Genomic DNA, 26,301 nt, shown 5'->3' with positions numbered 1-26,301 from the left:
CTGCTGGAGTGGAATGGTAGACCAGGATGCTTCAATAGCGACCTTCAACTCTTCTGCCTTGCTTGGTCTCATGTGTCATCTTTCTCTTGGCAATGTGCCATAGATTTTTAAGGGGTTCAGGTCAGCAGAGTTTGCTAGCAAGTCCAGCACAGTAATCCTTGGTCATTAAACCAGGTTTTGGTTCTTGTGGCAGTGTGGGCAGGTGCCAAGTCCTGCTGGAAAATAAAGTCAGCATCTCAAAAAAGCTTATCTGCTGAAGGAAGCATAAAGTGCTCCAACATCTCCTGGTAGACGTGGACTCTGGACTTAATAAAGCCCAGTGGACCAACACCAGATGATGTGGCTCCCAAATCACCACCGAGCAGCTTGACACGAGCTGTAAAACACGTGAAGTCCAGGTCCAGGATCCGTCTGTGGGGTGGCTCTGGAAGCTCTAACTCCAGCTTCAGTCCACTCCTTGTGGAGCTTCCTCACATTTCTGAACGGCCTTTTCCTGACCATCCTCTCCAGGCTGCGTCATCCCTGCTGGTTGTTCCACCTTTTTCTTCCACACTTTCCCTTGCACTCAACTTTTTATTGATGTGCTTTGATGCAGCACTTTGGGAGCATCCAGCTTCTTTTGCAATTACCTTTTAAGGCTTTCCGTCCTTGAGGAGGGAGTCAGTGATGGTTTCCTGCACAACTGTCAGGTCAGCAACCTTCCCCCTGATGGTAAATTCTAATGAAACAGACTAAGAGACCTTTTAAATGCTCAGGAGTCCTTTGCAGGTGTTTTGGATTAATTAGCTGATTAGAGTATGACACTTAGAGGCTACAACACTGAACCTTTAACATTATTCTAATTTTCCAAGATATGAATCCACATATTTGTTTAGATTTTTAACTTAAATTACTGAAATAAAGTTTTGCACGACATTCCAATTTTTGGAGTTTCACCTGTAAATAGATTGTCCCAACTTCATTTAGGACATTTTAAAGATGTTTTCACATGATTTATTATATTTTTTCATATTTTTCTCTGTGCAAGACACTCCAGAAAAGGCACACCCACAATTTTCTATAAGAAATTTATAAATGAAACTGATTAGAAATACATCTACATGATTTTCCAGATGCTATGTTTTTACTGACAATCAAAAGCTGCTAAAATGCTGAATGATTTTGACAGTAATACAGTATTTTAGTAAGTTTAGCTCAATTAACTGATAGACCATCCCTTTAATTTTATTTAAAGTTAAAAAAAAAAAAAATTAAAATTGTAAAAACCTAACTTGCCTGACATTCATTTGTACATTTCTTTACATTAACGGTTCGATTATCATGTTATATAAATCTTATTTTCACACAAGGATGTAATTCTACTGTTTTAAAGCATTTAGATTTTATATGTTTCGTTAATAGCTCATTAATAACCTCATTTTTAGGGGAGCCATATTATTCACATCTAGGGGAAAAACAAAACAGCTTCTGCCAAGTAGATGCTGAAAAATGATTATTTCCCCAGCATTAATATGTAATTTCAGCAATAGATGTTTTTAAGAATAAAGAGTAATATTTAAGATGGACCTTATATCCATAAAGCTGCTCTTGGCAAAGCAAATTTGTTCGGCATAACTCTGCAGCCAGACCATCATTCTGCTGCCACCATGCTGGACAGGACAAGGTAAGAACAAAACAAAACAAGGCATTGAAACAATGGTGACAATTTAAAATGTTTTTAATCATTTTTTTATTGCTTCTGACAATAATTCTAAAAAAAAAAAAAAAAACACAACTACTTCCATAACTCAATCTGCTGACAATAAAATGACATAATATGAGTCAAGCAGAAAAAACAATGTATTTAAAAATTACACATTTTAATTTCATTTTCAGCATATTTTACCTCAGTTATGTGCAAAAAAACATCAACATCAGTTTTTTACCCACAAAGAGTTAAAAAGCTAGTCAGCTACAGCTAAAGTTTACAATAAGTCAGGGAATTATTGAAAAATAAGCATAAAACGGGCGATAATGGCGAGACAACAACAGAAACAATAAACCCTGAGTTTCATTCAAATGAGAATCCTAAAACTCCTGATAGTCATTCATGGTCATTATTGATCACCATGTTTTCTGGAACGACACAATTTCTTGTAATTTGAAGAACAAATATTCAGTCTTGTTGTCACTCCCACAGTTTCTGTTCCGTTTGATAATGTCCCAGATATTCATTCTTGAAAGTCAGAAAGCTCAGTAACGCATCCACAGCAAACATTTACCACTCTGCAGTGCATGCTGGGAAACAGCTTTTCTGTCCCGCTGTGGATACATCTGAATATAAGATCTGCATTTGCAAAACATTTGCTTTAGCCTCTCCTATCTGAGCGGCTGAGGGTCTGGGGAGGCGGGGGAGGATGGAGAGGTGGAGGAAGTGGATGAGGTGGGGGATGTGCAGGTTGTGGTCACAGGCGGCAGCTCCTCGCAAGCAAAATAATCCTTCAGTGGGGCGAAGAGGTGGCGGATGACCGGCACGCTCCACGACTTCCCCAGGGCCTTCTGCCTCTGCTGTCGGCTCATGTTCCTCACGTCGGTGTAATGTTTGGGGAAACCAAAGATTCTGGTGGGGAAAAACAAAAGAGCATTAATATTTTGTTCGGAAAGTCCCGATACGTTTGGGGAGGTGTGGATGAACAAAGGAACTCTGATGCAGATCCAAGAAGCGAACCCGGTCTGCCTAGAAACGCTTCAAGTGAACTAAATGCAGGAAGCAGACGACAACACAAAGATCATTGTGAGTTCACTGCAGAGCAATGTGGATAAAGACGATCTGCAACTCTCCTTTTTCCTCTTTTGGACAACAATCACAGTACAGTATTTATCAGGGGAGAAACAACATCGGTCTGCATCAATTCAACGAGCCACTTCCACTGATCGAGACTGAAAATCTGGATAAACATTTTCTTCAGCTATGAAAATGGATTTTAAAAAGGGTTTTAAAGTAATTAGGAGTTTTCACTTGTCACTAATGATGGATTTTAGTAGAGTGGGACTAGAACGACATGGTTTAAGACTGATTTTTCCCCAGCCTTTGACCCGGTGAGATGTTGCAACTTGACTTTTATTAACGCTGTTATTATTTTTCTGTAGTTATTGTGTATTTCTGTATCTTTTCCCTTCGGCCTGTGTGTCTTGTGTTTTGGTTTAATCGTGCAGCTCTTTGCTCAGCCTAGTTGTTGTTTTAAAGAGCTGTATGAATGTGTCATTTTCCCAGAAACTAAACCTACTTTTCCAGCTCAGTGATCCACAAGCTGTCCTCTCTTCCATTCTGCAGGACAGGCAGCAGAGAGAAGCCTTTTCCCTGCTTCAGAGAATTCGAATTGGTGGTGACTGTTCTCACTTTGGTCACCTGAAACAGAAAGTGTCAGGTCGTACTGATTATTTCTATAAACAGCTTCTATTAAAACAAACACTTTTCAAGAGCAGACTCGGTCTCTCACCCTCGCTTCGCGACCGATCTCTAAACAGTCCTGGAGATTCAGCTTGTCCTTCTTGGAGGCAATAATCGGCCTGATGGGACACAAGCAGCAAGAAAACTTTAATATTATAGTTATTTTTTAATATAAATAAATAATAAATAATAATATATTTTTAACCTTCCAGTTGAAGGACAGGACGGAAATGTCTCACCTGCTCATCCCTGGTATGTTTCCCCAGAAATAGCGAGCTCTGTGGGCGGGGCTTACTTTGACTGCATCCACCAGTACTGGGTTACACTGTCAGAGCAACGACTTTCAGCTCAGAGTTCAAAGAAATGTGGAAATATGTGGCAAAGAAAAAGGAAAGGGGCAGTGAAACCGGAAATAAATCAGACATACCTCAAGGAAGCGGCAAATGTTGACTCTGTCGTGTATGTTCATGAAGACCACGTTTTCATAGAGCCAGAAGAACGGCCGGGGGTCGTCTTCTTTGGGCTTCAGCAGCTGAAGGATTCTGTAGTAGTCAAAGAAAAGCCTGCCGGTGCCCTCTGCCAGAGAAAAGTAAAAGACAAAAAGGTAACTCTGCAGCTTGAGAAGGCTCCTCCCTCCAGAGGTGGAGGTTGGATCAAAGGGGATGAATTTGCTGCATTTGATTTTATTGATTCTTCCAACCCAAGATGTAATCTTGGATGATAATCAGCCCATGTTGATTATCGACACCTCTATCAATCATCAGATTCAGGAGAATCCAGGGAAACTACCCTTAAAAACACAATGAGGATCCAGAAAGAAGTGAAGCCCAAGATGGGAGGAGGGAGGGGAGCTGAATGAAAAGGACTGGAAATGATTCGTTTCTAAAGAAAGAGCTCTCATGTAATCTCATGTTTTTAACCACAGTAAGTCAGAAAAATCGTCTTAAGACATCAAGAAGTGTGAAGTAAATAATGTCTTCTTTAAAGATTAAAAGAAGAAAAGGTACGTACCATAGAGGCCTTTCCTGTTTGGATTCACGATGGAGAGATCATTACAGGGGCTGCCGCCGATCAGCAAATCAAACGGACCCCACTTCTCAATCTGGATGATAAAATGAGGACAAGCTGCTTTCAATCAGGACTGAGATGACTGTCAGCTGAGTATGAGGTTCAGGTTTTGGTTTTGCAGTTTTTAGTGAAATTCAGCTGATGATGACTTAGATGAACTTCTGTTTGACTGCAGCACTGCAACACTAATCAGCCACAACATTAAATCCCCCGACAGGTGAACACATCTCATCTTACCATCAGTCTAACTACTGAACCTGTCAGTGCAGAGTAAGGCAGCGTGAAAGAAACCTCAGACCAGAAGAATGTTGCAACCCCCAAATGAACCGAGTCCTCAGTCATACTGAGTCTAGCAGTGTATTAGGTGTGAATGCACCCTCAGACCAGCCCTGATGAGGATTCACTTCAGCTCACAGCTAATCTGTGATGAGTAAGTTTTTTTTACAGCATTTTAAAATGAATTCAAACTGCATTCAGATCTCAGTCAGATACGACTGGCAAGGCAGATATATTCAGATGTTCAAGCAAAAAACAAAACAAAAAAAAAAACAGCAGGGAATCAGTTCTCTTTCTTCTAGAACATGTCTATATTGTTCTTTTATTAAATAAGCAGCCTGGTGTTATTTATCTTATTTACAAGACTGCATGTCATTTCTGTCTTTACAATTGTCCTGCCCACTGCGATGTGTAGCCTATGTTTACAAGCGATTCGTCCAACATCTCTGCTCTATCTTATGAGCGGCCTGTGTTAGGTCAAGACTTTGGCTGGATCTCTCAACCAAGCACAAGACTTGTGTGCATGAAAAGTATTCTATGCAGTTTCATTCATTCTATTCTTTCAGTTTAAGGTTGTTAACTTCTTGAAAAGGAAAAGTAAGCAGAGTGTAGACATACCAGTTCCTCTGTGATGACTCGAACATCGCCAACATTAATGATCCTCCCTTCGTGGTTGACGGTTCCAGCAGCGACTGAATCCTCACAGACCTCAGAGGCAACATATTTCTCTACTTTGAAGCCCAGATCCTTCAGCACCAGGTAGCCTGAGGAAATACAGATGGGCAGACAGGTATGTGGACCACAACACAGGAAAAATACTTTAAAAGGAGCAGAGTAGAAAAGACAATCGTCAGTACCAGTTGCGATGCCATCAAAAAGTGAGAGAACCCGAATAGGTCTTCGCAGGTTGGCAGGGATAGATGGGTAAACACGATGAGTCTCCTGAGAAAGGAGGGGGGAAAAAAGGGAGAAAAAGTCAGTTCATCCAACACAACATGTTGTGTTGATGGTAACTTTTTCCCAACTACATTTTTTCTCTTTTCATCCTTTATCCTGTCAGCTCACAACAACAGAAAGGTGGTCACGGGAAGCTGAAGAGACTCTGAAAGGGGGCTTTGAGGGACTCTGAAACCACATGAATCACCAATGACCTGATGAAGCTGCTGAATAACAAAAAGAGCTTTCAAGGAGGAGAGACGGGGAACACCAGAGGAGTGTTCAGAGAGCAATGAAAGCAGCACTAGGAGAGAGCCAGGACGCGACAGGCTGGTCTGCAAATGCTAAAGTTTAGGCCGTCTGGAAGAAGAGACTGAGCTGACTGCACTTTTTGAGAAAACTTAGGTCTATCAATGTTCACAACCAGATGTTATGCTGAATATTGTAGAAGTAATTTCAATGCATATGGTAATCACTCATATTTACTCATGTAATAACCGTATAATCATTGCTCTTTATTCATTTATTACATTACATTTTCATAATGTGTGTTTTCCTGTTACAGAACACTGAAGTTATTGTTTTTCTCTTGGGTTATTGTGCAGGCTTGTGTGAGGTCAGGCTGACCCCTCTCTTCCAGACTCCTGATATGGGAAAAGTTGCGACTGGTGGTTGCACCTGCTAGATAGAGACAGTTGTTTAGAAATACCAGCCTGTTTGTGAGTGAATCCTTTCTGTGAGACTGTGAGAGAGTGGCGCCTTCCAGTCTCCTTTCTCCTTTTATCAGCTTAAAGACTGACCTTCAGCTGGAGTTGGGTTGAATAAAACTGTTTTTCTTTGATGCAGCAAGTTCTCTGCTGACTTCTCCAAGTCGGACGGCAGCTCTCAACTTGCAAGTAGTTCTGTATTCTATACTTCTCCTGTAATAAAACTTTATATACTTTTTACTCATACCAGACTCTTGGTATTTTTTTTTCTACAACAATATCTCCTATAATTCTGTGCTGAAAGATGCAATTCTCTTTCCAGACGTCTGTTAGAGAAGCAGCATCACAGCCAGTCACTCAATTAAAGTAAAAATAAATTATGAAAAGGTTTGGCTCTTTTGCTCGACTGTTCCCATTGGATGAAGCATGCCAAACCTAGGACCGCTGGAAGGATTATGAATCCCTCCTGGCCTGGGAATGCCTTGGGATCCCCATGACAGGGTTCTGCAAGCCACGGCTCTTGAGCCACATGCAGCTCTTCAACCCTTCTGCACCGGCTCTAGAGGACAAAGGAATGTAGTTCTTTGTGGAATGTATTAATTTACATTCATTGCCAACTGTGCTGGCTAACCTGTACACTTAAACTGTGCCAAGACATTAGCAAACATTTCCAGAACAAATGCACAGCATTTGCTAAAAAGTACGAATTCAGACCTTCCATGAAAAACTGAGTGCAAACTCAGCTACTGCTACAGGAGATAAGAAGTGTCTATTCTTGGACTTCAGAAAAACATGAAATGGTTCCAAAAATTAGAGACCTGTCTCTCTGCAAAGACAGGACCATTAAAACGGCGACAAACACCTCCACTCATCAAACTGATTCAGCTTCAGCAGATTCAATGATGAGTCAAGCGATTAGGGGACAAAGGAAAGTAGGTCTTCATGGGAAGGGTGGGGGGTGGGCTTGCTGCTCTGGGGTTGGGGTTCTGGGGGATTTTACTCTCTGTAAAGCACCTTCAGTTGCTATTTTTCTGTATGAAAGGTGCTATATAAATAAAGTTTGATTTGACTTGTTTTTAGAGGATCGTGAGCAGACAGCTCGGTTGTGTAGATATGTGAACTGTGGTGCTCAGGTTTGGCATTTAAGATCAAGAAAACTTCATTCCAAATATTTACAGGTATATATTTAGAGAGCAGCTGAGTTTCCACAGTTATTAAAATAACTTAAATCAGCTTTTACTCACAAACTCCATGCCACTGTTGTTTGCAAAAAACTCCTGAACACGAATGCTCCAATCCTCCCGGGGAACAATAGCACCGTGAGGTTGATGATGCTGGCACAAGTAGCAGATCCATGGGTCCAACTTCTTCAGGGAATCAAATGTTCCTGGGCCAGCTAGGATGTTCAGACAGTCCTGGCAGTAAGATCTGCAGATGGATGATGATACGGGAAGAAAAAGGGGGGGGAAAGGGGAGTGATAATGTGATGATTATATAAATAACAAGCATCTATTTGACTGATGCGTATGAAGATAAATGACCAGAACTAACCTGCAGCAGCTGTCATTTCCACACAGCATGACTTCCATCCCATAGCAGCAGATTGTACAGTAGGACTGATATCCATCTTCATCGTAGCGATACAGAGTTTCTGTGAAGTTGTGCTTTAGGAGCAGACAGCATCACAGTTGGTGAAACGGTTTAGGAAACTTTCCTTCAGTCTAAAACTTTAAACCAGTTTGGTTTTGAATACCAACATCACATTATGAGCTCTGCAGAGGACTCAACCGTGAGACGGACTGCAACTCATGCTTGCATGATAAAGTGTTTGTAGCCTGTTCCTAGATAGATGCTATTAGGTAACAGCTGACAACACACTGTTTTAAGTCAGCAAGTAGTCATCAGAAGAGCTGCGTGGCTACTTTCAGGTTCACTGGTAGCATCAAAACCTGGGCTTAAGTGAGCAATGAACAGTATTTGTTTTATTGTGATTATAACTGCACTACAGTGAACGGTATTGAACTGGACAATGTATGTAAAAGTGCCTTCAGATAACTTTGACATGGGCTGATACTGTATAAATAAAGCTGAATTAAATGAAATGTGTTGTAGGGTCATAAAAGGTTACTTAAATGTTTATGATACTGTGTAAACCAATCAGAAGTGGGTTGCCTGTGGTCAATAATAAGAAATCCACTGAGGGTCTCATCCTTTCTCCTTTCAGATATTCAACCTGTAGTTAAACTGCATTATTCATCATCAGCTGTAAAATAATTAACAGTTCCTTACTTTACACATCAAGCAGAGGCTGCCTTTAAAAAGAGGATGGAAAATCACAACGTCTTCAGTCCCACAGCACAAACAGAAACCTGCAGACAACATTCGAAAACAGAGTGGAACTCAACAACAAAATACTTATACAGACACAAATAGAAGCAAACAGTTCCTGCAACTGAGCTTATTACCAATAAATAATCCATAATGTTTACAGTATGTGTGCAAATTGTAAAGAGCTATTATTATGACTTTTTGAAGCAAAAAGTTACCCTCAATGTCCAGATTCATGTCCATGATCCTGCGAATGGTCTCCTCTGTGAGAGATAAACATGGGGCTTTTGGTCAACTTTGTTGTTCTTCAAGTGTGTTAAAGTTGCAATAACTAAACATCAATAACTAAACAAGTTTTTCCCTTTTTTCTTGCCAATTTTGTGCCAAAAACCTTGAGCAGTGTTCAACGTAGAAATATGAAATACATAAAATTGACCACCTTCGTGGCTATAACCTGAAATCTGCTTGCAGTCCTTTCCTTTAAGCGGTTTTAGGGGGTACAGCTGCCACATGGGGCGACTGGTCAGAAAAATGTAAACATTTTTGTGAATCCTCAGATTATATTTTGGTTTAGTTTTTATTAAATACTAAGGCAGTATAATGTTTAATATGTTGAATCTGAGGTTTTAGTTACCTAATATTAACACTTCATTAGTTTGAAATTAAAATGGGTTGAAATCATGTCTGAACTAGAAAATTGCTGTAATTGCATAATAACACATGTGAATGCATTAATGCTGAGTCATGCTGAATAATTACACTGAATTAAGGCTGAAGATGGTGCTGAAGGTGGTGAAACAAAGCAGAATGTTTTACTCCAGAAAACTACACAGAATAATTATAATAACTTAAACAACAGTAGAGGAGTGACAGTGGAGCGTGAAGTAAATATCAGACTTCAAATGAAATGATGCTACTGACTGGATCTGAACCTCTGACCTTAGGAGCCATAATAATCCTCTTTAACCTCCAAACTATCCAGTCACCGGAACAGAATGCCAGGAAGCAGCTAAGATTATTTTTTCATGTAGAGTTTGATTTTTGAGTTTGTTGGATTACACCTATTTTATGCATTTAGTTTGGTTTGAGGTTGTTTGAGAAAAGTTAGATGGAGGGAACGCTGCCTTTCAGACGCCGAGCAGGGCGGCGTAGTCGTTCCAAAGAGCGTCTACTAGGACACTACGCCAACTAGAGACACTGGCAGTGTGAGACAGAACAGTCCAAGTGTTGTACGTGGGTTTTAAAGCAAAGGTTTCCTATTGTTTTCCTGTTTCTCTTTATTATTCCACCAAACTTCAGCACTTAACTCGTCCTGCACCGTTTGTGCCACTGCAGCCATTCAGATAGCGAAATGTTCAGCTCATTCTGTCATGGGTTTTCTAGTTTTTGAGTTATTAAGCTTTTTTAAATGCAGCCATTTGATTGGATGAGCCCTCTTCTGACTACAAAGACTTTGTCTGCAGACTTGGCCAATGCTTGCTCACACCTGAGGGCAATGAGCAGCATTGCACAGTTTAAAAGGTTCTGGAAGTAAATGCGATTTTCTGGGAGTTGAACCTATGATCTGCAGAACCACAGTTCTCTTGTTTAACCAGAAAGCCACCAAGGCACACAGCAACTGCAGGCGCAAAAGAGGAGAAATGTTTGGCACCGGGGAGGTAGTGCAGCATCTGTATTTGATCGAAGGGGGCAACAAGAAGTTTATGTTTGAAAGTCCAGCTGTATATATTTTTACAAAATGCTAAATAACTCAAAAAGTCTAAAAGTTTGAAATGGCAAAAGACACAGCAGACATCTGCAGAACGAGCTGAACGTCTTGACACCTGAAAGGCTGAGGTGGTGCAAACGGCGCGGGAGGCGTTAAGCGCCGAAGGTTTGCAATGGCAACTCAAGACGTATTCACACTAACAACATCACTGCAGCCACGGTTCAGACAGACGGACGGGTGAATGGATGGATGACAGTATCAGATTGTGTTTCCTACCTCGGAGTTTCTGGTCAGGCTGTGTGTACACGCTGGTCGTCTGGTTGGCCTTACTGTTCGGCCTGCTGTAGGTCTTCCTCTTGTACGGCACAAAGTCCGGTGACATGTCGTCATCAACTCCATCACTGTACGTCTTCTTCTGATTCCTCCCTCCTGTCAAACTTTCCTTTTCCTTCTTCCTTCCCCATCCACGTTTCACCTTCTCCCATTCTCCGCCCGACTCATCTCGCTCCCCTTCCCACTCTCTCTTCCCGTTCCTCTCATCGCTAATCAATGTTTTGGGGCTTTGTTCTACAAACTCCAATCCTTTTCCCCCCACATCACTGGACTGGGAAGACTTATGGAAGGAATCACATGACAGTTTGTTCAGCGTCACAGAGACTTCTCTGATCTTAATGCTGATTTTTCCCTTCTGGGTCAAATGGCTGGAGACGTCAAAAGAGGAGCTGGTTTTCTGGAAGCGTTTCTGCTTCACCTTTGGTCTTGTGTTTGTTCTAGTTACTCCTGCAGAGGAGAAAATCACACAAGACCATTAGACCTTTCACACATGAACCCATTATTCATCTACGAGTTCTTTTCAGACTTTGAACCACACTGTCAAAGCTGACTGTTCCGTCTTTCTTTGTTGTAATTTTCACCTACATTTTTTAAATCCTCATGTTTGGAATTTGGGCTGAAACTCCTGTTTCACCTTGAGATGATGCAGTAGAATATCGACGCTCGTGGGATGGGTAACATTTTATGGGTGAAGCAGTCACTAAATATGCTGAAGAAACATGTCCAGATCTGTCCCAAGACGTCATGAAAAAAGGTTCGTTTGTTTTGCTTTGTGTTGATGTAAATATGAAAAAATCAAGTGTAAAAAGTGAAGTATCTGTATTTGTTTGGTAAAGAATCTTTTAAAACATCACTTTTTAAACATGTACTTAACCTTTTTATGCCGTACGTTTCATACTTGATAGATGCAGTTTTTGAGACCTTTTATGTCACTTAATGGTAAAAACTTGGCTTAAAAACCCTGTTGTACACAATATGATATTTGTCTTCTGCCCCCAGGTGGACACAATAATAACACAATAATGCACTACAATAATTTTAACATATCACACTAATAAATGGTATATATACAAAAATAACTGGACCTCTGGATATTTCATTATAGATTGAAAATAATGGATGAATAACCAGCAGCACAGCAGTGGATTTAGTTGCGATCAAAGCAATTATCTTAGCTTAATCAATTAATCATACCATTTACAAAAGCTCTTGGTTTGAGTCCATCTGGCCCGGTTGGCAGAAAGCCTCCAAAAGCCCAGTCTATCATATGTGGTAGCAGTTCTTCTCTTTCCTCCAGAGATAATGGAAACTCCTTCTCACAACGCAGAGCTGCCTCCTGACAGACAGAAGCATCGGTAAGGTAAATATATGTCTTATCACTTCAAATGATGCCAATTACCCTTCATCACAAGATGCCCAGACAAACAGACCTGCAGCGACAAGAAGATGGCCTCTCGGTAGGTGACGAGGGTGGCGAAGGAGTTGGCGCAGAACTTCTGGCCAAAGGCAGCAAAGGGTGTCAGAGCCTGCACACTGATCTGGAACCAGAGGCAAGAAAATGGGAATGTTTACACCTTTTCACCATACCACTTAATTTACAAAGCACTTTCAAAACAATGCTGACCAAAGTGCTACACAGTGGAAAAAAAAATAAAAATTATACACACACACACACACACACACTGGTTAAAATTAAAATCTTTTTTCTCCTGGATTCTTGTTGGTGTTTTTGTGCATTTATCAAATCGTTAACAGACCAGATCTGTAACCACAACCTTTGTGTGATTCACTAAACATGATGTGACATGTTAGGACACTAGCTTGTAGTTATTTAATATGGATGGATGAGAATTTGAAGGTTTTAAGATTCCATGATGGAGGTACAGGGTTATCTCAGGGAAGCTTTGAGTCCAGGCAGGTCTGAAGTGTGCGTAGATGGAGGCAGCGGAGGAGAATACTAGGTTTTGTTCTGAACACAGCTAACTGATAAACATGTTCAGCTTATGAGCACTGTCCAGAAATCATCAGCCTCATGCTCCTTCTTCTTGAAGCTTCTGATCTTTCCCATCCACACACCCCTCATGTTGCTCTGCTGGAACTTGTTTTCCAGGTCTCTCCCAATAAATCCTCATCTCCCTCCCTGGAGGCTTTATTATATTCAGCAACTTTTTCAGGTCTCTGATGATTGTTTTTTGCATTCTGGAAATGTGACATCATGACAGTAGGAGATCAGTTCTGCAGCTCACAGTTAACTCACCTGAGAGGACATTCTTTGTCCGTACCACTCCACCATCCTCTTCTCTGGGATCTCCCTCTCCTTCCTGTAGGGTACGATGATGCCTGGCCAGGGAGAGAAGCCCTGTATCTTCCCCCAGACCAGCTCCCCCTTTGGATAAATCACAACACAAGGAGACATTAAACTCAATGTAGGTACAAAAACACAAAGGACACTAAATATTGAATAGCTGCAACTACCAAGAGTTAATTTGACTTTTGTTTCCAACATCCAAAGTCAAACCATCCAACATCTTTAAACGTCTATCAATCCAAAACCTCAAAATTTGTTTAGCCATATATTTTTCAATCTTAGATCAAAACAGATCTGCTGATTAAAACACTCCTTATGTCCACTTCATCAGGTCCACCTGTTTAAGTGCTTGTTAATACAAATATCCGATCAACCAATCACATGGCAGCAACTCAATGCATTTAGTAGTGTAGACATGGTCAAAAAGGTGGACATGATAAAGTGGTCAGTGAGTATTTCTGTTTATTAACAGCCTAACATTTCTGTCACTACATAACTGTTTTAAAACTGTTTACCTGACAAAAACGTCTCATGGGTTCTTCCACAAATCTGGAGCTGGGTGGTGTGAGCGCTGAATCCAAGCTGTCCTCATCATCTTCGCTTGTCACAATAAATATAGATTCTCCCTGCTTTGTCCCTGTAAAACAAACGAGCAGTTGAAGTCTGATTTATTTTCTTCAGAGATTTACGTAGTATGAATCAGAGTTACCAAAAGACTCCTTTCTGTTTCCATCAATTTGACAAAAAGGAGTGAAAATTCTCATTTTCTATGATTACTTGCAAGACTGCAACCACGGTGGAGGCCACTGAACAATGAGGTCATAATTAAGTGATCAAATAATGGGCTTTAATAAGTAATTACAAAACATTTTAGGGAAAGAAAATAAACTTACTTTGTAATTTCGTTGCACTTTTGTTGCAATGACAATAAAATTCTATTCTGTTCTATTAATGCAGGTGAAAAGAAAAAGTACCAATAACAGTAAATTACAGACCAAATCTACATAATGATAAAAATGACATTTTCTTACTGTTTTCTGTCTGCCATCTGTTGGCCTGAGATATCTTGATCTCCTCTGTGATATCGACCACATCTGGCAACAGCAGGACAGTCACACTGGTCAGATCCTGTTTAACATGCTGTTCAGGCTGCAGACTAAATGAATTACAGGTGTACGAATGCAAACTTACCAGAGGAATTATCTGTGTAATCTGAGTCCTCCATATTGATGTAGTGACCTGCAGGTTTTGCCCTGAAACTGTAGGCATCCTCTGATGAACTCTCTTCTTCTCTCTTCCTCCCACCATAACCAGCCTGAGCAGGATGTTTCCTTTTGGACATGGAGTGTCTTCCAGAATCCCTCCTGCTTTTGAACACCTTGTGACAAGAACAAAAACACCAGATTAGAAGTGACCATTGTCATGTGGAAAGGTAAAAACCACCAGCTGAAGCTCTGTTTATGGTTTATCAGACTGAGGCAGTCAATCACATGTATGAATCCCAGCTTTCATGATCTGGAATATGTAATATAGTTTTTTCTTCTGTGATGCAAGCTACATCCAATCAAATCCAACTTTATAAAGCACTTTAAACATAACCACATTGGTGCAGAAGTTCTGTACAAAAGATTAAATACACAGCACATAAAAGTAATAAAAAATAATACACCCTGAAAAAACCTTCGTTCGACACCTGAAAATCGGCACCAAAAATAGTGCAAACCACAACATCATTAGTGGTCAACAGCTGGATTCACCTCCATGCCACACCGCTGAATAACTTCTGTCTCAATGTTTTTGTTTTCTTTTTGTAAAAACAAAAAGTAAACAAAGAAGGAATGCCCGAGCAACAGTGGCTGTCCATGTTCATTGAATTAGACACTGTTTCAATAAAGTTAAAGCACACACACCAAAAGACAAACAAAAAACACACCAAATAATATCATTAGCAATAATAATCCCAAACAAATAAACCCATTTTTTCTTGGGTCAGGCTTTAAAGGGCTAAAATCAGAAGTGACATGAACACACCTCTATTATTCCATGAAGTGGAAGCATGGGGAGAAAAGCTATTTTAATGGTACCTACAAATGACTCAAAATCTAATGCTCTAATACTTCATTTTTCATATTAATTTACCAAATTTCTTTTTTTATTCATGATTAATTTTGTTCTTCCATAAAAAATGTCTAAAAAAAAAATAGAAAAAAATAATAATAAAATTAGCCTTTCTTATTTTGGTATCTGAAATGTATAGTATGTAGCTATCACTGATTTAAATGTCTCCTAGTGGCAGGGACCACTCATTACAGTGGTCTGGACCATGGTCTGGACCAGACCACTATTTTCTTAACAACCCCCTCTCCAAATATGGCAATAAAGAGGTTTCCTAGAATCTGTATCAATGTCCAACATCAATTAATGCAAAACATATTTCAAGTTACCTAACCTACATATCTATTTGTACAGTGTAAATTTCAGAAGAATCAAAATGAAGTGAGAAACACACAATTGCATTTAAAAAAGGTTCTTGTGTATTAAAGAATGATATTGGAACAACAAGAATACCACAATTTTCCCACCTGTGTAACCAAAGTTCTTTAAGAGTGCACTCTGAGATTATTTTTTTCCCTCTGTTTTCCCTATTGCAAGCTTGCAATTTAAACCGTTGGCGCGCGTTGGAACTCAAGTGAATGATTTAGTTTGGGTAGTGCAATCCTACCCGTCTGCAGCGATTCCTCAGCCACACGGAAACCAAACCCTGTGCAGCAGAATCCTCCTTCCCGGTCATCTCCGACTCCGATGAGTGTTCATCCTCCATTGGCGACACGTTTCGTCTCCTGGCAGGCCAGCGACCCGTTTCGTCTCCGCCAGCCCGTGACACGTCTCTCCTCCATGCAGCCGGCGACATCCCCAACAGTCAAACGCACCAGCCTCAACTTCAACGTGGGTTTGGTACAGCGTGCACTGTTCGGTCCAAGAAAACACTGCTCAACTCACTCATGAGCTTCTCGTCAAACCACTGAATCGAAAGACGGCTATTCGGGCCTAGAAGGGATATTCTATGAAACGCTTAGTCCTTTTACGCTCATTGTCTCTACGCGTCTTTCAGTAATTCAGCGTCCTGTCCGCAGCTCAGAGTTTAACGTCTCTCCATGACTCCCGCGCAGAAATCAACCGCCCTCTTTATCTCCTCTTCCGGTGTTCTCTTCTTCTACGCTTCCGGCTCCCCGCAACACGGAGAAAAAACCTCCCATGAACAAGGAATTAACTAAATAAATCGGGGACTTTACTTTTAAACTGGAAACAACACTGCGAAAATGTAAACATCTTTAAACAATTTAACTTTGTGTAAAAAGCATATTTTAACATGAATAATCATTTTTTTTTATAAACAGTGAAACTTTTTAAACCAATCTGCACTTTGTTTTGTACCACAATATAATGTACACCATTGTAAACAAGATGAAATACACTGATTTAGTCAGATTACTACATAAGCATTTAATACAAGTCTGTTCTCTCTTTTTTTTTTTAAATAAATCTGAATCTGGTGTGGTGAGTTGTTATAATAATACAGGGAGGAGCGTGTTGCCACGACAACAGATTGACTAGAATGAGGCAGGAATTTAACCGCCGACCTTCCTGACATTGGACAATCTGCTCTACTGGAGCCACCAGCTGTAAACAAATGCAGCTTTCCATACTCACCTCAGCAAACAGCTGTGACCTGTTTAGAGAGCTTGGCAGGGCCAGGATGGTCAGAAAGAGTCTATGAAGAGTCGTGTACGGTCTCATTCTCTGCAATATCTGTACAGACGACATAAAACATTTATTTGATATTCAACAGCATCAGGTGTATCAGGTAATTGACAGTTTTTCTACATGGAGTGAACTGCAGAGTAAAGGTGAATAGAAGATGATTAAAAGAAATAAAAACAGTTTAAAAATGTTTTCCTGTTCAGGCAGAGGCACTGACAGAAAGCCTACACACACTGACTCTGGCATGAATAAAACCCAACGTGGCATGAAGAGTGTGTGGGCGGAGTGGCAGAGTCCTGAGCTGCCGTAAAAATGTGCAAAGACCAGATGAACAATCAGTTTAAAACATCAGAAAGATAAAACTGCATCGTCTTTGTAGTCCACAGTAACCTTCAGTTATCAGGCTCTTCTTTGTGGAACCAGCTCCCAGTTTGGCTTCAGGGAGCAGAGATCTTTAATTTTACGATCAGGCTTCAAACTTTTCTTTTTCATAAATCTTATAGTCAGGACTGGCTTGGTGACCCTTAGCCATGCCTTTATTTCTGCTGCTATAGGGTGAGGCTGCTGGGGGATGTCCCATGATGCACTGAGCTCCTCTCTGCTCCCTTCAATACAAGATGTCATTGATGTCATTAATTTGTGCTTCTCTTTTTCTTTCTCAGCAGGTAACTTATGCTGCTTGTTGACCCCTCTTTCCTGTCCTCCCTTGTTCTAGTTCTGATGGAGCTTTTCCTCTTCGCTGTCTCCTCATGCAGCTCATGATAAGCTGCAAGAGCGTTTTAAGAATTGGTTCATATGAACACAGTTATTGTAAACTGGACTAACAAGGATCACATCATAGTTGCATTTTTTTTTAGATTTCCTGGGTAGGCAGTGCCCCAGATCTCTTCATTAGTCAGATCTGAAGGTGTGTGTTGGATCAGAAGTAAAATCAGACGTAAGTGTGTGAATGGGTGAATGTGATGTACATTGTAAAGCGCTTTAGGTAAAAGTGCTATATAAATACAGACCATTTACAATAAAAACATCTCCAAAAATCTAAGGTTCCATTTTATTTTCCAGTTAATAACTATGTATTTATTCCAGTGACCAGATAGAAATGAGCTTTTTTAATGATCTGATCTACATCATATGTTTACCTCTGCCCAGCAGCGGCGTTCTCCCTTCCAGCTCTGTTTCACCCGAACAGTCTGAACGAAGCTCAGGTAGTCACACAGCAGCTGGCGAGTCTGTGGAGATCCAGCAGTACAGAGACCCAACTGAACCCCCAAGTCTGACAGCACATGATCAGAGCGTTTCTTGTCCTGATGGAGAAACGGAGAAAAATATTACTTCAAGTCAAGCAAAGCATTAGAACAAGAGGTATTAAACCACTTTTAAATACCTCAAAAATAACAAAAGAAAAAAAAAACAGATTGACCATGTACATGCACTCATCATCTACTTCATCAGGTCCCCCTGTTTAACTGCTTGTTAACACAAATATCTAATCAACCAATCACATGGAAGCAACTCAATGCATTTAGTAGTGCAGACCACCTGATCAAGTTTAAACTGAGCATTACAATGAGGAAGAAAGAGAATTTAGGTGACTTTAAACGTGATGTAGATTGTTGGTATGAGTACTTCAGAAAGTGCTGATCTACTGGGATTTTCACACATAACCATTTCTAGGGTTTAGACAGAATGGTCCAAATGAGCAGACTGGTTGGAGATGATAGAAAGGCAACAGGACATAAAATAAGCACTGGTCTCAACCAAGGTCTGTAGAACATCATCTCTGAACACACAACACATTCAACCTTGAAGCAGATGGGCTCCAGCAGCAGAAGACCACACCGGGTGCCTCCTGTCAGCTAAGAACAGGAAACTGTGGCTACAATTCACACACACTCACCAACACTGGACTATAGAAGATGGTGCTGTTCTGATGAGTCTCCATTTTATTCCTCAGAGATTTTGAAATCTATGACACTACTCCAATGACCTCCACAGTCACCAGATCTCAAGCTAATAGAGCAGCTTAGGGATGTGGTAGAACAGGAAATTCTCATCATGGACATGTAGCCTTTTGAATCTATGCTACTAAGAATTAAGGCAGTTCTGAAGGAAAAGGGAGATCCAACCTGGTGCTAGCAGGGTGGACCTGATAAAGTGAACAGTGAGTGGATGTTACATCAGCAGATTAAGATGAAAGCTAAACATGGAAAGGGTTAGCTGCAACTCTCCTAAAGCTACCTAAAGGCTCGTCTGGAGGTAATTTCTTAACAGAATATATATGTTTTCTAAAACCTGCTTAAGCTGAAATTATTCATCGCTTTATCTGGGAGTAAAAATGTGGATATTTTTAAGGTTGGAGTAGCTCTCACAACACAACAAAGAGCCTCAGATGTTACAGCTTGTGCTTAGATTCAGTCTTAGTGGCGATAAATCAACAAATGGGAAGAAGTTACAGAAAAGAGAAATTCTTACACGAAGATTTTCTGGATCTCTCAGCATCAGTCTGATATTCCTCAGCGACATGCCTCTGAGATGCCGAGGTAGGCTCTCCACTAAACTCTGAAGAGCTGCTTTATAGAAAGTCTGTGCATCCTTCAGGAAGCAGCTCTTGTCCTCTTCCGTCAGAGCCAGAATACTGGACAACATGAAGTACCTGGCACGTGGTCCTATGTTCACCTCAGCTGTGGGGAGGAGCTCCATCTCACTATGGAGCAGATGTACATTGCGCCTCCTACTAAAACGCTCGGCCAAAGACGGCTGGAGGATGCTGACTGAGTATGAATGAACCAACAAGGATGCCAACTGAAGCGCTGCAGCCACATCTGCTGTGCCGGACTCATGGAGGGCTTTGAGTGGCTCTAAGGAGTGTGAAAGGAACAGGAAATGCAGCCTGACCTTATCATCCAGCAGCTTGGTCCTGATTCGGTTCGTATCTTCTGTCTGTGTCAGCGATTTAAAATACCCCACCAGATCCTGCCAGCAGCCAACCATCTTCTGCACGGTGTGGATGATAAACAAACAGTGTGCAGAAACTGGCTGGGATGGGTCATAAGTGTGTGCATCAGAAAACAGCTCTTTCAGACAGTCATTCATGGAGGAACAGGTGGAGTAGTGATGGTGGATCTCTCTAATCAGGTCAACCACGTAGCTAAATGAAGCCACGAGTCCAGCCTGGCAGGCTCTTCCTGCCATCCCAGGCAGGCTGCAGAGCGATATCAGTTTTGGGTTGAAAACCTGGAGCTGTGATACGAACACATGGCTCACTCCTGGAACGGAACAATAAAACATGACAAGGTTGGACAATGGGAGCTCATATTTATTCAGCTCCTCGATCAGAAGGCGTGCATCTGACTCTGCTGCGAGCGTCACATTTTCAGTGTTGGCATTCACTGAAATTTGTGGGTCAGCTTCATCAAAGCTCATGCGAAGAGCGTGCAGCAGCCTCACCACTCCAACGCCAGAGAACTGATCGAAATAACCAATCAGCACCAAGCTTGTTCTTTGACCTTCATCCACCTCCACCCCAACATACAGGTACAGGCAGTAAGGTGTGTGTGAAACAGCCTGGATAACATCTGCATGGTAAGCTGCTTTAACGTCATCACAGTTGTATTTTCTGATGAAATCTTTTAAATTGTTGCTACAGAAAACATTTCCTTGACTCCTTGCGTCCACCGCCGGTTCTGATTCTTCCACCTTTTGTTCTGGCCGAACACTCTCATCCTTCACCACCATCATTTTCTCAACGCCATGATCCACTGATGGACACATCATGTCATCTTCATCGTCTGATATCAGTATAATCACATCTGCATCTTTTTTCAAACGATCCATTGCTTTGGCGTCCATATTCACAGTGAGGTGCTGATTCTGATGATGGACATGCGATGAAGCGTCAGCTGCATCTGAAAAAAATTACAATGAAAATGATATGGTCATTGGATGTGGAAAAATTTAAATGAGGAAGAAAAAACAACCAGATATGAAACCCAGTCACGAGCTGACACCAGTTGAGGACTTTTCAGTGACAAAGAACTGATGAGCTCCAATGCAATTTGCACAGGATTTTACATAAGTTCATCTTTACAGCCCACAAATTCTCCTAAAAAAAAGAGATTGGAAATGTTATTTCGGTAGCTTCTTTATCCTCTAAAACCAGTAGGTGTTGCATTATACATGGCTGGAAAGACTGATTAGTCACCTTTACAACAAGGTATAATTTGTAAGGATAGTGATTTTGTGAAATAACACAGCTAAACATGTGGTAGCACTTAAAAAAATAGTAAAAATGGTTCTAAATTTCCACTTTCCCATGATAATGCCTCTGTGAGGGAGAGTCTGGCTCAGGATGGGACTGTTTGGTTCAGTAAACCCTGATCTCTGTTGCATTTCCACAGCCTTCTGTACCCTGGTATCTGGTCGGAGGGGTACAAGCCAGATAGCAATAGGTGTATCAGCTTGAAAACAACATGACAGCATAGCAGCTCAACGCGTTCTTTTAATATATCAAAGATGTGACACAGAAACTAAGGAGGAAAATGGTGGACATCCAGCAGGTTGTGTTCTTTCTATTTGGCATGTGGCTTTAAATGAATAAAAAAATATCTGCTCTATATTTTAACACGATGCTGTTCCTGGTTTGTTTTTAGTACCGAATCATATGGGAAGTGAAGAAGCAGCATTTAGCTGTTATGCTGCAAACAAGTGGAACAAACTGCCATTGGAGATTAAACTTTCACCAAATGTAGACATTTTTAAATCCAGATTAAAAACATTTCTTTTCTCATGCGCCTATGCATGAAATCTGCATGTTAACTTTTTTGTTTTTTAACTTATCTTGCTTTTAATCATTTTAATGTAATTTATTATTTTATTGTGATTATGTGTTGATGCCTTTTACTATTTCTAAATATCTGTAATGTCTTTGTTTTATGTAAAGCACTTTGAATTGTCCTGTACATGAAATGTGCTATACAAATAAACTGCCTTGCCTTGCCTTCCCAGTTCATGTCTGTGCAAAAGCATGTACCAAACCCAGACAGTTGGTGGGAACAGGTCTTAATAATCTGGTGCTAGTCATACATCAATGAGCTTGTGTACACGGACCATCAAAATCCAAAAAACTGGGAGTAATCAGAGCATCATTATAATTGGATCTGATGTGTTTTTACACACTTCTGAAATGCCATATAAAAAAAACCCTGTCTACGTTTAGTGTTAACATTTTACTGTTTTCACAACATCCAGCCTTTGTTGAACATGGCTGCACCCGTGGTCATAGTGTTAGCTGCTAATGTGGAAGCTAATAAGCTGCAAAACAGACTGGAACCACGACTCTACTTTATTTATACTCCAGTTTCCAGCTGCTGCACACTATCTTTTGTGTTCTGCTCACTTTGGACTTTTTAACAGAAGACACTGAATATAGAAGCAATGCAGTTTTGTTGCACATGAAATGTAAAAAGAAATCTACACAAATCAAAGATACAAGTCTACATGCACAAAAACATCAGATTATTGGGGAGAAATCTAAGTGCGTTGATCCAGCTTCTTTTTAATCAGATAATTACCATCATCTGATAAAGGATATCAGATCATGCTGTCTACATGATCGCTGAAATAGTCTGATAACTTCAGAAATAAACCAGTGATCAGATTTTTTACGTGCATGTTAACAGGCTCAGTGTCAGCAGGTTATTTTTTTGGAATATCACATTTCAAACGTGTGTATAGACAAGTCAAATCATATTATTAAAACGATCTGATTACTCCCAGTTATTGAATTTTGATTTTGTAAAGCATAATCCGATTATGCACAATTATTTGAATATCTGACAACTCCAGAAATTAGATAATGCTCAGATTTTTGGTGTGGATGTAAACAGGCTCTGTCGCTGACACACCAGCTGGCAGCACTTGAACAACAGAGAGTGAATACTAACAGGAAAATTTTTGTGATCTTGGCACATTTTATGAGGGCATTTTATAAGTTAACTAAACACATTTAGCTGCGTTGGTCATGCCACAGAAGCACCATCTTACAAGTTCTACCACATTGCAAAGATGACTAAACAGGCTTTCTAACCATGCATAATACAATACAAAGTAGTATTATAGGAGAGAAATAACTGACTGAATAAAGTCTCCAATCTTAATTGAGGTCTCTAGACACTGGTGTCTTACAATTGCACTTGTGTTGACGTTATGTGCTCTTCAGTCATGCTCAAACTTTCTAAAATGTTGAGTAATCCCAGGTAGCAGTATTTAAATAAATGGCAAAAAATAAATTCAATTATATTGCCAATCTGGGCCAGGCCAACGGGTAAGTTAGTTTAAGTTTATTTGCATGCTGCACGTTCAAAGTTACATTCGCTGCCATCTCCTGAAAGGTCCTACATTAAAAAACATTACATAAATATGCATTTATGATGAGGCAAATATAAATGCTGATCCGTTTACCAGTCATGAAAGTCATTTTCTCGAACCAGTAAAAACAGCATACTTACGCTACAATAGTATTTAGAGAATACAAAACGTTAACTAAATCTATTGACGTTCCATTTGTTTTCATCTACTTAAAATACTTTTCCTCCTGCATACTTGAAAAGGTATTTTAGACGGTTAAAAGTCAATTTAATAATCGGATAAAGTTATATTATTTGTAGCCATGTGTTAAAATTGTATAGAACCAAAAAGGCTCAACCTCGAGTTTCCCGGGGGGATGGTGCATTCATGTGATACCGTTCAATTCAGTATCACAAGTCACACGCCAGGCCAAAGTAAAGGAACTCATTGAATCGCCAGTTTATTTGTGGTTGACAATCATTTTTCACCTTAAATGCGAAAAACATTTCACACAAAGCGTCAAATAATAATAATAAAATAATAAAAAATAACATAATAATAATGATAAAAGTGTTGTCACCATAATTTAAATTAACGAACTTCCTTTTGTGATTGCTTCTTTACTGGATAGACCTGAACGCAACATTTTTTAGTCCAATGGGAGAAGACAATACTTCTCACCAATCGGGTAGAAGCGGGTGATTTTCTAGCCAATAAAACGAAAGGAAGCGACTTTACAACAGTGGTCAAATAAAGAAGCAAAGATGGAACCGTGCACTGAATACATCGTGATGGTGTCGAGTAGAAACAATACCACAACAATGGACAAGCAACTCAACTTTCTCCAACCACGACTGGACAGGCGCAGATCACTGCTTACATGAAACTTTCACGCATTTTTGTCTGAACTGTACAACTAAATGTTTTTTTTTATGTATCTAAACATCTGACAAATAACTTTGCAATTGCTCAAATTGCTTAGTAACAATTACATTTCCATTTCTAAACCCAATGAGAAATCAATTTACGAAGAAGCTAGCTAACTTGCGTTATACATCTAGGTAACATATCTATTTAAATATGCTTAACTTAATGTGTAAAAACCGAAACAATCGGTCACTCACAATACAACCTACAACGTGAGCGATCGTTACAAACAGAACACACGCGAACGCAAAGTCGCCGCTAGTTTAAACAGTGACTTAGCTAGCGCATAGTTGCATTTACGTGTACAACAAACATTCAGAATGATCTTCAAACTAAATGTTTAAATAGTTTTTGGCAAACTTGTATAAAATGAGGTCAAGACGACATTGTCAACTCACCCAAGCCGACCCATTCGTGGTGGTAATTAAAGTTCCAGTTACAAATTCCAGACTACCCAAGACCCTGTCTCCGCCCAGCCGCTGCCGCCGCTCGCGCCTCCTGTTCAACACGTGGAGATGTGAAAGACTAGCAAAGTATCACAGTATAAAACGTACAGATATATGAGAAAGCAAGCGTAAACGTTTTCAAAACGTAACATTAGGTGACAGTCATGATTATTATTAACCTCGCAATCAGTCACTGGAAATGCTGCTAGCTGATTACGGGTAGTTTGCCTCTGTCATAACTTAAGCTGACGCCATTTTTAGCTAACCGTTAGCGAAAGTTGAAGTTTCTCAAACAGGCGATAGTGCTTGAGTTAAAAGCTGAATTTACGCCATGTTTTAAACAATTTCACACACAAGACATATTAATATACATATTTACACCTACACCCCCTTAAAAATTCACATGACTTGGCTATAGTGCGCCAATTGACAAATGGGATCCACTTAAATGGGAAGAGGCCCGATTAAAACCTAGCGTTTAAGCTGGCATTTAAACACAACTTGTTTGTGGGATACACTGCTTTTCATACTTGATTTATAGGACTACAGTATTACCATTCATAAGCTTGTGAACCGAATCCTGAATCTTAGCTAGATGAGTTATCTCATAACAGTGGAAAAAAATTGAGTTGAAGATTCAGCTAACTTGTGAAGCTGAATTATCTTTTATTTACAAAGGATAACGGGGCTTCAGAAGACGCTAAAGACAGAGCACTTCTGACTCATGTAAAGAGCATGACCTACTTTTATTGGGGCTACCACTTACTTTAGGTCATTGTCTGTTTAAATAGTGGTACAACTTACAAATCTCCATCTCAATGTTTCCTCATTCCGGTTAAATGAGGAAACTTATTGTCAAACCATTCATGATCAGGAATAGTGTCAGGGTTTCTCCATTTCTTAGCATTGATTCAAGATTCCTTTATTGTCATGATATCCTCCTGACTACCAGTAGTATAAATTTGTCTTCTGTGGAGGACATTTGTAAAGCTGAATATCTCCATCCCCCTTTCACGCTATTAAACCCACTCATTTTGTTCTCTAAAAAGGACATCCAGGGCTTTTGAATGGTACCACATTTATAGGGGTGGGGCTTTGGGAACATCCTGTTTTTCCTCAAGGAAAATGGCATTCATTACCACAATCACATTTCATAAGAAGAGGAAAAATATGTGCATAACTTCCTTTTGTGCAAATGTAGTCCTGAAGTATTATTGTAATATTCTTTAAGATATCTCTTGAGAACACATTAAACCATTTTCTAAATGAATATAACAACATTTTACCACAACATTTAAGAGTTTGAGAATTGTCTTCTGTAGTGGACATTTGTAGCTATTTCCTGAATTTTGTTCTGTATTTTTCAATTAAGAAGAATGAGTTTCATTGTCAGAGTTTTCTCATTACCCTTCAAAGAGTCGGGGAAATTAAAAAAAATATCGATTAAACAATTTTTTTTTCTGGTAGTCAGGAGGATATTGGAACATTTCAAGTTGTCCATGATGATTTTATATAAATGAAGTTAATTATTTGTTTAGTTAGATCATTTATTTCGAACATGTAATAATCATACATTAATAAAAATAAATAAATAAATAATAAAATATATACATTAAATAATCATTTTTAAAAAAGCAACCATAAAAGAAACTACATATTCTATCCAAAAATTAGTGGGAGAAAGTAAAAACTTATATTATCCCACCCCTATTAATAAAGCAATAATG

At 39.9% G+C, this 26,301-nt stretch overlaps 1 protein-coding gene across 3 annotated transcripts; it reads right to left on the bottom strand.

Annotated features, from left to right (window-relative positions):
* Positions 1-1,742: 1,742 nt before the first annotated feature.
* On the bottom strand, positions 1,743-25,008 carry LOC121651262 (DNA (cytosine-5)-methyltransferase 3B-like). 3 transcript variants are annotated; one of them, XM_042003289.1, is made up of 23 exons: positions 24,527-25,005; positions 19,329-20,761; positions 17,996-18,160; positions 16,806-16,904; positions 14,286-14,472; positions 14,126-14,188; positions 13,610-13,731; positions 13,044-13,172; positions 12,217-12,324; positions 11,981-12,122; positions 10,730-11,233; positions 8,964-9,008; positions 8,707-8,786; positions 7,969-8,081; positions 7,662-7,845; positions 5,632-5,716; positions 5,393-5,538; positions 4,442-4,532; positions 3,858-4,006; positions 3,670-3,755; positions 3,480-3,549; positions 3,267-3,388; positions 1,743-2,599 (listed from the first exon to the last, which is right to left on the bottom strand). In XM_042003289.1, exons 2-23 carry the CDS (start codon positions 20,703-20,705, stop codon positions 2,359-2,361), a joined length of 4,308 nt encoding a protein of 1,435 aa, XP_041859223.1. In that variant the 5' UTR covers positions 20,706-20,761; positions 24,527-25,005; the 3' UTR covers positions 1,743-2,358. The 3 variants fall into 3 exon arrangements, with proteins under 3 accessions (XP_041859223.1, XP_041859222.1, XP_041859224.1); XM_042003288.1 differs by having other exon boundaries at positions 5,393-5,716; positions 24,527-25,008; XM_042003290.1 differs by lacking the exon at positions 14,126-14,188 and having other exon boundaries at positions 5,393-5,716; positions 13,610-13,689; positions 24,527-25,007.
* Between the last annotated feature and the right edge of the window lie 1,293 nt (positions 25,009-26,301).

This window comes from Melanotaenia boesemani, chromosome 13 (genome assembly GCF_017639745.1).
Source record: "Melanotaenia boesemani isolate fMelBoe1 chromosome 13, fMelBoe1.pri, whole genome shotgun sequence".
Taxonomy (NCBI): domain Eukaryota; kingdom Metazoa; phylum Chordata; class Actinopteri; order Atheriniformes; family Melanotaeniidae; genus Melanotaenia; species Melanotaenia boesemani.
The sequence above is the reverse complement of the archived record's forward strand: the minus strand, read 5'-3'. Positions and strand labels throughout refer to the sequence as shown.

Bases quoted from the DNA above. Each gene is read 5' to 3' on its own strand.
- LOC121651262 (XM_042003288.1), bottom strand. From the start codon at position 20,705: ATGGACGCCAAAGCAATGGATCGTTTGAAAAAAGATGCAGATGTGATT. The intron at 12,325-13,043 runs GTGAGTTAACTG...CTCTGGTTCCAG, and splicing joins GACAAAGAATGTCCTCTCAG to ATCAGTGTGCAGGCTCTGAC. The intron at 12,123-12,216 runs GTCTGTTTGTCT...TCTGTCTGTCAG, and splicing joins CCATCTTCTTGTCGCTGCAG to GAGGCAGCTCTGCGTTGTGA.